The sequence below is a fragment of the Xenopus laevis genome, chromosome 9_10S (assembly GCF_017654675.1).
Source record: "Xenopus laevis strain J_2021 chromosome 9_10S, Xenopus_laevis_v10.1, whole genome shotgun sequence".
Lineage (NCBI taxonomy): Eukaryota > Metazoa > Chordata > Amphibia > Anura > Pipidae > Xenopus > Xenopus laevis.
This window is the reverse complement of record NC_054388.1, coordinates 55427175-55439691: the sequence shown is the minus strand read 5'-3', so window position 1 is coordinate 55439691 and position 12517 is coordinate 55427175. Positions and strand designations below refer to the sequence as shown.

General features: G+C 37.2%; 1 protein-coding gene across 3 annotated transcripts in view; it reads right to left on the bottom strand.

The window, feature by feature from the left end:
* thsd7b.S (thrombospondin type 1 domain containing 7B S homeolog) overlaps positions 1-12517 on the bottom strand; it is a 209509-nt gene that overhangs the window by 31208 nt on the left and 165784 nt on the right. For 2 of the 3 annotated variants that reach the window (XM_041578308.1, XM_041578309.1), the window contains 2 exons: positions 10958-11136; positions 624-629 (listed from right to left, as the gene is read on the bottom strand). In XM_041578308.1, the coding sequence (XP_041434242.1) occupies positions 624-629; positions 10958-11136 (185 nt within the window). The remainder of the gene's footprint in view (positions 1-623; positions 630-10957; positions 11137-12517) is intronic. The other variant, XM_041578310.1, reaches the window with a different exon arrangement.

The window sequence follows — 12517 nt, the reverse complement described above, 5'->3', positions numbered from 1 at the left end:
CCTAGTTCCCAGCACTTTTCATACGCAAAAGGGATTCAGGTCCCTGGATTGCAAAGGGTTAATTGCTATTTAAATAGACAGTAACCAAATTAGGGTTATAGTTACTAACGTTGGCATAGAAGTTACATCAATAAAAATGGCCCTGATTATATGTATGGCCCTAAATGTAAGGTTACTTTTATTGAACCAGTTGTTCTGCGTGTACTGGGTGCATAATATGCCACAGGGAGACATAAAGAAGTAAATTACATGGATCTGTCAATAATTACTTCAGTGAGGATTTAAATCTGCATGTGAGGATTAAACGATCCCATGATTGTTTTAAGGCAATGCTATGTATGCAGCCTATGGCATCAATAATGGCATGAATGGGTGAAAGTTTTGCAAGTTATCCTTGCAGAGTTTACTGTAATCCACACATTAAACAATGGCCTAAGGTTTTCTAATATAAAGCTATCCATCAGATTTAAGATACGTTTAATTTAACCTCTCCCTATCCTCCTCCTGATTTCCTGTTACCTATTCAAAACAAATGCTTTATATAGAGATATACTATGGCCATGACTTCAACGTAGACACTCATTGTGAGAGGAACAAATCAATACATAGAATAGATTACCAACCTGAGCCTTTGTAGAGGTCCATATTAGCAGTGTGCATGACAAACAAAAAGAAAAGAAAATTATATATTGCCATTAGTTTACCTCGAAACAACAAGACACTAACACCTTAGTAGCCATTATTGACTTTAATCACATTCTGGAAGATTCACTCATAAATGGTAATGGCACAATTGCTTGTTTGGTGGTTATTATGTTGCATCTTTCAGGACAATGACAAGGAATCAGGTGACTTATACCCTATGTCTGCAAAGACTTATTGATATTTCAACTATGAAGTTAAAAAAGAATAATTAAAACCTATTTGTTTCCTGGACTGCATACTCACTTATATCTAAACTGAAAAATTCATTTAACATTGAGCAGACTAATTACAATTTTATCTTTCCCAACTGCAGTGCAGTCATCTCATGTCTTGGAAATGAGCGGTGCTTGTTGTTTCTCAAGAAAGTGCAATAAATAAACAGACGTCTAATTAAAAGTTGGAAAAAAAGGCCCAATTCCATTAAAGAACTGCACAGGCAAGTTACACATGTTTGTTCAGCTCATATCTCTTGGAAGATGGTCAGTTGTCATATTATCCAAAAGGGGTGTATAAAACATTGTATGGGCTCTTTAATAGAAGGGTAATGCTTTTGCTAGGAGGTGATTCATTCAAACATTGATCCATTTATGCATCAAAAGTCAGAACTGGTGGCCTGGTTCTTATGTATTTGAAAGTACATGTTTGTCAAGCTCAAAAACTATTTTCAGCTGTGATTGTCTGTTACCCTTTTTAGTGTTGGTGCTCTTTGATCATTTTTTGACACAGCACTTAACACAAACACTTCAACCAATATTATTATTTCTTCTACTATATAGGTAACAGGTAGGGTGATTTCATAGAAAGGTAAGGAATACATATTCTAAAATGTATATTTTTTAGCTGTATATGAATGCATTCTTCATGCAAAATAAAATAGCTTCTTGGAAAGTACTGTGGTTGTGAGATAGCAAGTATAGTGGGGGGGGGGGGGGTGCCTATAGTAGCAGTGGGATAATAGCCATTGGGAAGCCTCTGTGGCCGTGGGATAGTAGGTATAGTAGGGAGAGATGGTGCCTATAGTAGCAGTGGGGATAATAGTCTCTGGGAAGGGACAGTGGCTGTGGGATAGCAGGTATAGTAGGGAGAGATGGTGCCTATAGTAGTAGTGGGATAATAGTCTCTGGGAAAGACTGTGACTGTGGGATAGCAGGTATAGTAGGGAGAGATGGTGCCTATAGTAACAGTGGGATAATAGTCTCTGGGAAGGGACTGTGGCTGTGGGATAGCAGGTATATTAGGGAGAGATGGTGCCTATAGTAGCAGTCAGGATAAACTGTGGCTATTGGCCCCCGGTGCTTCTAGGGGCTATCCCCAATCCCCAATCTTGTCTAATCTTTCAACCTGTGGCCCATCTGATGTTGTCGAAGTGCTGCATTTTTATTACCCATAATATCCAAAGTGATACAAAGTTAATATTAAAGGACCTTTGGTTATAATATCAAACTTTAAAGAGATGTGACACTACAAAGTCCATTTGACCTTGGCCCATCTTATTCTTAAAAAATGTTTTGCTACACACTCCCAGAGGTACTTTCCAAACAATGATATCTTTTCTTAGAAATTGTATTTTATTCTTTATTTTAAATTTTAAAAGTCTGAAGCAGAGCACTTTTTATTAATAGGCCTATCATGCTGATACACAGAAAATAGGCTAAGCCTTCCACTCTTTGCCTTCTAATTAAACCCTTCTTTCATCCTGCTCCATTGCTGAAGTATTTATATTTAAGTGTTATTTAAAGAATGGGGACGATATTTGCTGGTTCTGCTTATTACCTAGAATCTAGACAGACAGCACAACTAGCATAATACAGCACAAACAGAGGTCCATAGGGGGTATTACACCAAGCAGTTATTTCTAACATCTGCATTAGAAATTCACTGTACATCCCACAAGTTCATAAAAAGATCATTTACTGTTGGTAGGAATAGAATATAAAGTAGCTCTTTCAAGATGCATGACAATTACTTTACCAAGTGTTGAAATAAAAAAATTATAGGTTCCTTGATCCCTTATAATTAGAGATTAATGACTACAGAAGTAAATGTCTGATGAGGATTAGAAGGGTATTAATTCTGAAAAAAGATTAAGAAATTAAAGGGGAACTATTGCGTAAATGAAAATCTAAAATTAGCATCAGCATACTGAAATGAGAAACTTTCTAAATACAATCAGTTAAATATTCTGTACCATTTCTGAAATAATCAAGTTTATCTTCACTATTCATTTCTCAGCATCTGTTTCTCTTCATTCTGTCTTCATGCAGTAGTTGGGTGTCAGATGAATGATCCAATATATCTTATAGGAGGAGCTCCTTTTGCCTAGAAGATGTATTAGAGCTCACTCTATTAAAATCATCAGGAATCCTGTCTCTCTACATGCAGAATTTGTGCAAAAGGCAGCTATTTTGTTTGCACTGGAATCAGTTATTTGAGTGAGCTCTAATACATCTGCTAGAAAAGAAAGCTCCCCTTATAAGATATATTGGATCATTCCTCAGACACCCAAATGCTGCATGAAGATAGATTGAAGAGAAACAGATGCTAAGAGAAGAATAGAGAAGATAAACTTGATTATTTAGGAAACAATGCAGAATATTTAACTGATTGTATTTAGAAAGTGTCTTATTTCAGTATGAGGAAGTGTTTTTCATTTTCACGATAGTTCCCATTTGACATGGTTAGACTGTTCTTATCATCTTGATGCAGTCGTTGAGAATTCTAAAAATGCATCGGGGAAGTAGATGAGGACACCTCAGTGCCAGTTTATTTTGTCAATAATTTAAAATGTTATGAAAATATCTCGGTTAAGAGTGCAAAGATATGTCCTTAGCAGACTAATAATTCTGGGTCTCCATGTACTTCCAAAAGTTTTGTTGGAAGATTTGACTAGAGCTCCTTTGGACTGGTTCATGGTTGCCATTTGGTATATTTTCTTGTTGATGTCCCCATCAGGTCTGTCACCATTCAGTAGCATTTAGATAAATGTATTCTCTAAAGTTCTCCATACTTCAACAGGTGTGTGTGTGCTGTCTGCCAATGAATTACTGCTCTTTAGTTGGTCATACATGGCAGGATTTGGCAAGGCAGTTTGTAATCACACTGCCTGACTGATCCTATTGAAATGGAGAGTAATTGTCCATTTTAAAAACGTCATCTGCTGGCACACCATGTCAAAGGCTACAGTCTTGATGTTTGAACTGCATGAACTGGCTATACCTCAATGACACCAGACCATGCTTCATATGTGACTATAACATACTAGGAGGTTTCCTCTGATCTTACATGCCACTATATGGAATATCCCTTACCCGTTTTGCCCTGGACACAATGAAAACCTGCATAGAAGGAATATCTTTTAATATGGTAATTGGTTTAGCTGAAAGCCAGTTTGCACCAATGCAAACTAAATATAATAATAATATAAAACTGCATAACTATACACATTTCTCAGTTGCATTAAGCGATGTGCTTTTCATTTCGCTTCTGATTTCTGATAAAGTGGTAAAATGTGTTCTCTTGTTCTATTTATACAGTGATTTGCCATTAATCAGTTATAGAGCAGTGATCATGCTGCACATTGTAGTCCTATTTGTAGAATAATCATGATAAATGGGGGAGCTGCCGATGACAAATTAGAATTACAAGGGACAATTTTAATTAGGCTGTTCCGTGCTTTAGTGGCTAATTGATCAATATTCCCATAATGCAAAATTAATCTGTTGTCGGAGTGACAAAACAAAGCTTGTTATTGGGATCCAGCTGGGAAATCAATGAGCACAGTAATATACTACTGTTGTCTGTGGTGCAAGATTTATCCAGGTAAACAGATGCCTCCCCATAAATGCTCATGCAGGGTGCATAACGATTCTTCCTATTTAAGTCAGTGGGGAGTGATCCGTAGTAGGTTGCAAGTATTTCTACTACCACTACAAGTCATCCAAATACTCCATACAATATTGCATGTCACAATGCCTGCTGAATTGAACACACAAGAGACCCATCATGCAATGTTTAATCTGTGCTAGGCATGTCATTGGGCTCCCATGGGTACAGTACCCAATAAAAAGAAAAGGGTCCATTACTGACTGCATATTCTGTGGAGTAAAGCACACAAAAAAGCCTCTGCACAGGATAACACCCATATATAAGGGCCTGACACCTTACATAGAAAATGCTTATTGCATTTACCCCTTTTCCTGGGGGTAATGTTTTTGGTCAAAAAATGTATCCCAAAAGGGCTGGAGTCCTACAGGTAGCAAAACTGTGCCCCCTAAGACCCATGCATCAAGCACTTGCATCTTTACAACAATTTTTTTGCACCTTTTTTTGCACCTTGCACTCAATCGGCACAATGTGGAAAGCACAGTGCAATGTTAAAATGAAGCACATTTGCCAGAGGCAGGTGGTAAAACAGTGTGTTTTGTGTCCCTTGCTTGTTTAAATGACGATCAAGCTAGAGGGTGTCCAAGGGAATGCCCACATACCGCCAGGATTTTTGATACATTCTGAAGTGCAAAGATGTACACAATGGCAAGGTTTGTGCCCTTTGTTTTCACTTTGCACCTTACCCTGTCCTTTGTAAACACCTAGGATATTTGGTGCAGACATCCAAACTTTATGACCTGCCCAACACATTCTCAACCAACATTCATGTTATTTCCCAATGAAAATCCTTTGTTGCTCCTAATCAAATTTGGGCAGCTCTGCCCCCAAATATCCTTTGTTCTGAACCAAATTCTGTTCCTGTATAAGTTGCCAATATGCCTTTAAGCTGTTACAAAATGTTTATGCAGAATGTGTCAGATGGAGTGCTAGAAAGAAAGCAGAGTTTAATTGTAATGCTGTTCTTCCAGATTAAGTAGGGAATCCCACAGGGCTCAATCTAGCTCATTCCTGGCTCAAGTCTTGCCTCTAAAGCAACCTGTGCCACTTGCTTGTTAATATCATTTGTAAGCAAAAGTCTAATTGTATTAACATCTTAGCACATCTGGTAACTATTAGCAAAAGTTTCCTCTAATTTAACTGCCATTGCCTGAAAACAGGAGTTAAATTCACTTAGGCCTCCCTCTCGTCAGAGTGCGAAAGTGTATTAATGTAATATTTTGGTAACGCTCCATTATAAACTCATTAGAGTGATGAGACATTTGTCTTGAGCACAAATTAACACTGTATGACTACAAGCCATGAGCCATAACCTCATTTATAGTTATAGGAAGAAGGTTCATACTGAGTTATGGGATCCTTAAATCAAATTAAAATACACTGCAAAGAGAGGGAAGAGGGGTGGGGAGGAGCTTGTTTTTATTCCCTGATTTAAAGCAATGAAAACTGGCTCTCTAGGGCACACATAATAACCATATAAGAACATCTTTGTAGTAGCAAATGAAACCTGCAACAGAAATATCATAATAAATTCTTCCAATAATATTTCATTTACAAAATAATAATTGGGTCTGCACCTAAGAAAAAGTTATATAACCAATATATAAATGCAAATATAAACATATCATTGAAGTGCTCCAAAAACCTCTTATATGCCATTCAGATAAATATGTTTCCACCAGTTGCCATATCCTACTTAGATATAGATAAACCTGACTCTACCAGCAGTCATATCCAACTCAGATAAACTTGACCATCAGCAGTGATGTAACATTCAGAAGTCAGTATTCCTGTGTGTTCTTGTGCTCTATAGAGCAGACGTTTAGCTGTCGTTTAGCAGCTACTAATAGGAATGGCCATTCTAATTAGCAAGGTCCCCTCTAAGTGGACCATTGTGGCAAAAATACCTCCAGTGTTCCTTGTTCCTTTAAATCTGACAAGAATATCCTTGTTAATAATGCAGGTGCAGAAGGTGACACCTTCCTGCAGAAAAATCCCAGTTTGATTTCCTTTTCAAGTTTTACCCAGATGATCCAGCTTCTGCATACAATGTTCAGTTCAATTTCCCTTTGCTTACTTTACCAGCTGAGACATCTTACAGCAGAAGGCAATACTGTATGTGCTGAAGAGTTTGCTTATAGGCTTCTTTTCAGCAATCAATTCTGGGCAATTTGTTCATTGTTCCCTGAACAGTCCAAAGAATTTTGGAAAACAAAGGAGCAGTTCTAACTTAAAAAAATAGGGTTTAGGGAATTGCTTAGAGTAGACACAATATATGTTTAGAGTAGACACAATATATGTTAACACTAAAGGTAGCCATAGACGGACAGTTATTATTGTATGAAACAAAGTTTTATATGATATTAGGTGTGTGTGTATAGCGGCCGACCGATATCGGCAAAAGTCTTCCATTGATGATTTTGGCTCATCAATTAGCCAGGTCAGAAGATTTTGATTGGGTGCCTTTAATGCTGAATCATCAGATACAGGTAGAATCCTATTGTTTCTACCTGTATATCCGATGATTGATAATGGTCGCAGGAAAGATCATAATTGTTACGTCTATGGCCACCTTTAGTTAAAGAAAAGGTCTCCACAATACCTGCATTTGAAGAGTAAATGCTCTTGTATGGTCATTCTTAAGATTCAATTTCATGGCTATAAAATCAAGTGCATTTCTATTCCACAGTAAAGGGGCATTTTTTAGGTGAGACTTCATTATAGCGGTACATTAAAAGCTTTGGAAATGGCTTGAGATATTGATTAATATTGAATGAAAGATAAAACCCAAATCAGAGAAGGCTTAATGAAAAAGATATAATTTGGGCATGGATCAAGTACTGGAAAATGCTTATAAGAAGAATGATAGAAGGAAAGAGGTAAATAAATTCCTGAATACACAACAGAAAAACGAATGCACAGCAAACCTGATGTATTTATTGTATAATGGGTGAAAAAGGAAATGGAATGGCTGTATAGTATTCAGCACTGTCACCTTTCAGCTCTGGGGTTCTAGTTTAAATTCCTAATTTAATTTCCTGCTAGGGCACCCACAGTGGCTCTTCTGAAAAATGTCTGCTATTTCAGAAATTGTATCGCAGATTTCAGTCAGGCACCATAAGCAAAGTAAAGGGTCCTTTGACCTTGAGGTTGATTCTTTATTGAGGCACAAGGTGCTGAGTTTGGTTTTAGGGGTGCAAAGGGGTACAAATTTGCCTGCTCACACCTGAGGCCCCCTGAATATGCCTCTTTTAATTGTTACCTCAACTGAATAAATCAAGCTATGCAAAAATGATGGCAGGGGACAAGTTAACAGCTTGCTAAAACCGATTCCATACAAATTGAGCGGCTGCTTCTCTAAACTGAAATGGCCCAAACTCTTTTCCCCAGATCCCTTATTTCATTTAAAGTCACATTGTAATTCTCCTATGTACAGTACATATACATTATTCTCCCCATAGCAATATGCCACAGTACAATTTACTCCCAAGGGCATCCAGCTCTGAATTCAGAGAGCTTCAATTTAGCTTGAAAGACTTGTACAGAATAATTTACATTCCCAGAAAGGAAACTATTGAAAAAAGAGAAAATTAATGCTTCTCCAAATCCAGTGGCTCATGCAGTTATGTGTCTTAAGGCAAGGAGTAAATCAAGGGCAGCAATTAAATGTAAAGAGAAATGTCGCTGTAGCAGACATACTGTATTTATTGCCTTACTATATAACCGTTGGGCTAGCAAACTCTGTAATAATCAGTTTATGTGTAGGTGACCCTAATCACAAAGTCATTAGCTGCAGGTCATTGCTGGGCATTCAGGAAGACCTACTGCATTGTGCGTGAATGTTGCTTTATCCCCTGTGCTTGTGTGGGAAGTCTTAACATCGCCCTGACTAAACAAAGACTATGTTAACAATGAAAGTACAATAAAATGGAATTCCCAAAGAAACTGATATACCAACTCTCTGCCCCTCAGTTATTCTCTGTAGGGATAATATCTACCCTGTAGTAGGCAGCAAAGATCTTTATCTCCTACTGTAAAGGTAACAGATTTAATATGGCCTTCAAGTACTGTCTCACCAACTAATAGTGAACCCTCTTAATGTGCTACACAATATGGAGCTCAAGGACTAGACTACATCACTAACTAATCCTGTGTGTAACCTATTAATCATGTAATACACAATATGATTATTGAGTAACATTTTACTCATAAACTGTGCAGCACACAAAATAGTGCTTAAAGCAAAACTAAAGCTTTTGAAGAAAGATGCCAGAAATCGTTCGATCGCAGGATTTGCGCTAAATCGTTCGACTTCGATATTCGAAGTCGAACGATTTTAGTTCCTAGTCGAATATCGAGGGTTAATTAACCCTCGATATTCTACCCTTCTTACATCTGCCCCCTAATATTGTAGAAACTAACATAAAAATTGTACATTGTCTATGTTTTCCAAAAAGTACTCTAAGCAATCTTACATTAAGTTAGAGGGTATATGTCATCTTTAATAATCAATGTAGCACCACTTTATATGACAGATAAACCTCACTTTCTACTTGATGATTTCTGCCAAATCCTAAGCTTTGCTTCTCAACAGCCTAGAGCACACCAAGCATGTGCAGTGCCACTGGCACCCAAAAATGACTTAACAAGATCCATGATGGGGAGCTGCTCTATGCAACTTTTCATGTCTGGATCATTACTGTTATAGTACTGTTGAACCACTGGGCTGGGACAGTAAATTCAGTATTTTAATTTTTAGACTTTAGTTTATGTTTAAGAACTAGACAGTCTCATATCAGTTCATGGGCAGTAGCATGGTAAGGACTATGCTCAGTTTTTCCATGTTCAGTTTTTATTGAAGTTTCAATTTTATTAAGTTGAAAATGTGTGAATCTAACACAGTTTACTGTTAATTTAACAAAAATGAATTGAAGATACTGTAAAATATATTTTAAAGTATTTTAGCATTAATTAACCAAAGGTGCGCAAAAGGATTCTCACTCTCCTGAATTGTTACTAAACTGTCGGGAATGTGTTAAAAAAAAGGTTCAGTAAACTCTGAACTGAAAATTACAAAATGTAAAGAAAAAGCGAGGTGAGTGATGATATTATTCACATGCGGGCATGTTAAATTCCAAACTTTTATAAAATGATCAGCTCCCTGAATGCATGGTAACAGAGGCATATTTCAAGACAATTACCTTACATAATATTAACAGTGTTTCAGATTAAAAAAAAGCAAATGCAAATCCTTAAAGTGGTGGGTAATTTCAGGTTTCCTTAGCAACTTTCAGTCAATGTAAAATATCTTTGAAAAACATCAGGGGAGAAATGCAAAAGCAAAGATGATCATGCTTTCATAGCTTAAAGATGTGGTTGAATAAATTATAGGGAAAGAAATGTATGTAAACTGATATTGAGAACTTGAAAAATTAGACATTTTAGGCTCCTTGGATGTGGTGTTTATAGAGTCAAAATACTTTGTCAGCTTTTTAGGTCCATAGGGATCAATGTCCCCTATCTTTTCTCCAGAATAATCTTGGAGCATTCATCTTTGGTCAGACCCAATATAAAAATTGTACTCCAGATTTAGATTTTTGGAACTCTTCATTGTTGCTTTTCACCTTCTGCTCCTTATTTTTAATATTATGTTCTAAAAACACTGATGATATTATATAATCTAGCACTGATTATATTCAAGCAGACATCTCCTGTCCTGGTTATACTTTTCTCCCCTACATTGGTGGAAGGATATTGGAGGTGAGGCACAGCTGGAGCAGTTGGGAATGCCTTCAACTGATTCAAGTAACTATGCCACCTGTTTCTAGGGAAAAGTCTGGCTGTAACTTAAGGTATTACAAAAGACAAGTTGCTTTTCAGAAAGGAGAAGCCTGGCATGTCCATTTCTGTAGACCAAGTGGGCATCCAAAGACAATTTTCTGTAGCTAAAGGTTACAAATACTGATTCTACTAGTGCTTCATAATTCTCTTGGGCAGGACTGAATCTACCTAGGCAGACAACAAAAACTAACCCAGACATCACAAGTGCTAGGCAGGATAATGGTGGCTTGCTTGATTTTAAAACCCATGAAAAGTTACATTGGGATTGCTGTGGCTTAGTACCTAGGATAGAAGATAGGCAAGTGGAGTTAAAACCAGAATCTGTTTAGGTGCAACGAAAACCCTACCTAACATGTATTTCCTAGTACAGCACAATATACGTCATTGAAGGATTCAAAAAGTCGTTAATTCACCACACACATACAAAGTGGAAAATCTCCAAAATCTTTAAAAAGGCATCTTTTGTTTGCAGGCTGTACAGGTTTCAGCGAGAAATACCCCTGAAACATTGTCACAAGGAATACCTCACCTGATTCTTAATATCCAGTTTGGGGCAAGGGCGGCCCCCATTGTAGGGTTTTTCTTTCAACCATTTTGACCTTATTTTAACTCCTGTTCCACATGAGGAGCTACAAGGAGACCAGGCTGACCAGTCACTTAGCTTGCAATCAAATGGACATGCAATTACACAGCTCTCCTCTATGTAACCTGCAATACAGTTGAAAAGATAAAGTTAATAAAACTATCTTTAATGTATATAGTGCTAACAAATTATTTAACATTTTCCAGTATGTTGAAAAAGTTCCCAATGGAACCCACCATTTGATTTTCCCTATCGCATTTGTACAGGCATGCGTGGGTCAATTACATCAGGAGCCTTTTAACCTGCCTGCAAAACATGCAGACATTGTCAGACCATATAAACTCAAAACAATGCTGCAAGGGGGTTTATAACCATTCTCCAATTACCTTATAGCCTTCTTGATTCTGAAAGAAATTGTATAGTAGTATTGTCTGAAAGAGTTACTACACTAATGTTTAAACACAAGGCTTTACCCCAAGTTTAAACTCAACCAGCCAAGAGCCTGCTCTATGTGCTACACTCAATGATATCCAGGCTGGCCAGCTCATATCCTCCTTCTTGATCATCACTTGACCAGAAGTCTCTCATTTTTAATTACTTGAATGCAAGCAACAAAAAGAAAAGATGATGGTTATACAGAATAGCCTTCTAAATGCAGGTATCAAGGATACATGCTGTTATTGAAATAATTTAAGAACCAGTTTAAAAACATCAATCAGGAGACACATGTACAGATAAAATACACATTATAATTCTGAGATTTTCCGTTTCACATTGCATTGAACTGGTTACCTTGATTTTTAGTATGATATGGACCTTTTTCAAATTTTATTCTTTGTGATTCATTAATGATTTACAATTTTTTGTTCTGTGTCTCTCCAGTTTGGAATTTAAATTGCTATTCAGGGTCCCTATTCTTCTAGCAAACAAGCAGTAGTTTAAATTAATTTTTATTTATACATTTAAGTGATAGGTTTAACAGTTATGGGATATCTTCCATAGGCAAACATGAATGAGGTGTTATAGGCAGCCATATGCAAACAATTCTAACATTCCCATGGGCAATGCCAATGGTTGGCTGGAGTCATGTAAAGATCACTGCCATTGGAATTGGATACACATTCTCTGCAGTGATAATTGTAATTTTGCCATCTGCTGGAACTGGGTTTGGTAGATGCCAGGAGAACACTATCTGCCTGAATGTAAAATTCTGACTGTAAAGCTTAATGGAGAAGAGCAAATTAAGGTGTTTGCCATTGGTTGGGCTAGGGCCCCTGGTTCCACTAAAAGCACCTTCAGCTTATACCCGACAATGACATTCTTGACGAATGAATTCATCCTACTCTTTAGCGACAGTTTGGGGATAGTTCTTTCCTAACGCATAAAGCTAGATCTGTACAGACCTTAGTGCTGCTGGGGAGTGGAAGAACTTGAGTGTGGATTGAAGTGAAACCCTGACTGTGAGCCAGATCTGATCCCAAACATCAGTTCCCAAACCCTACTAAT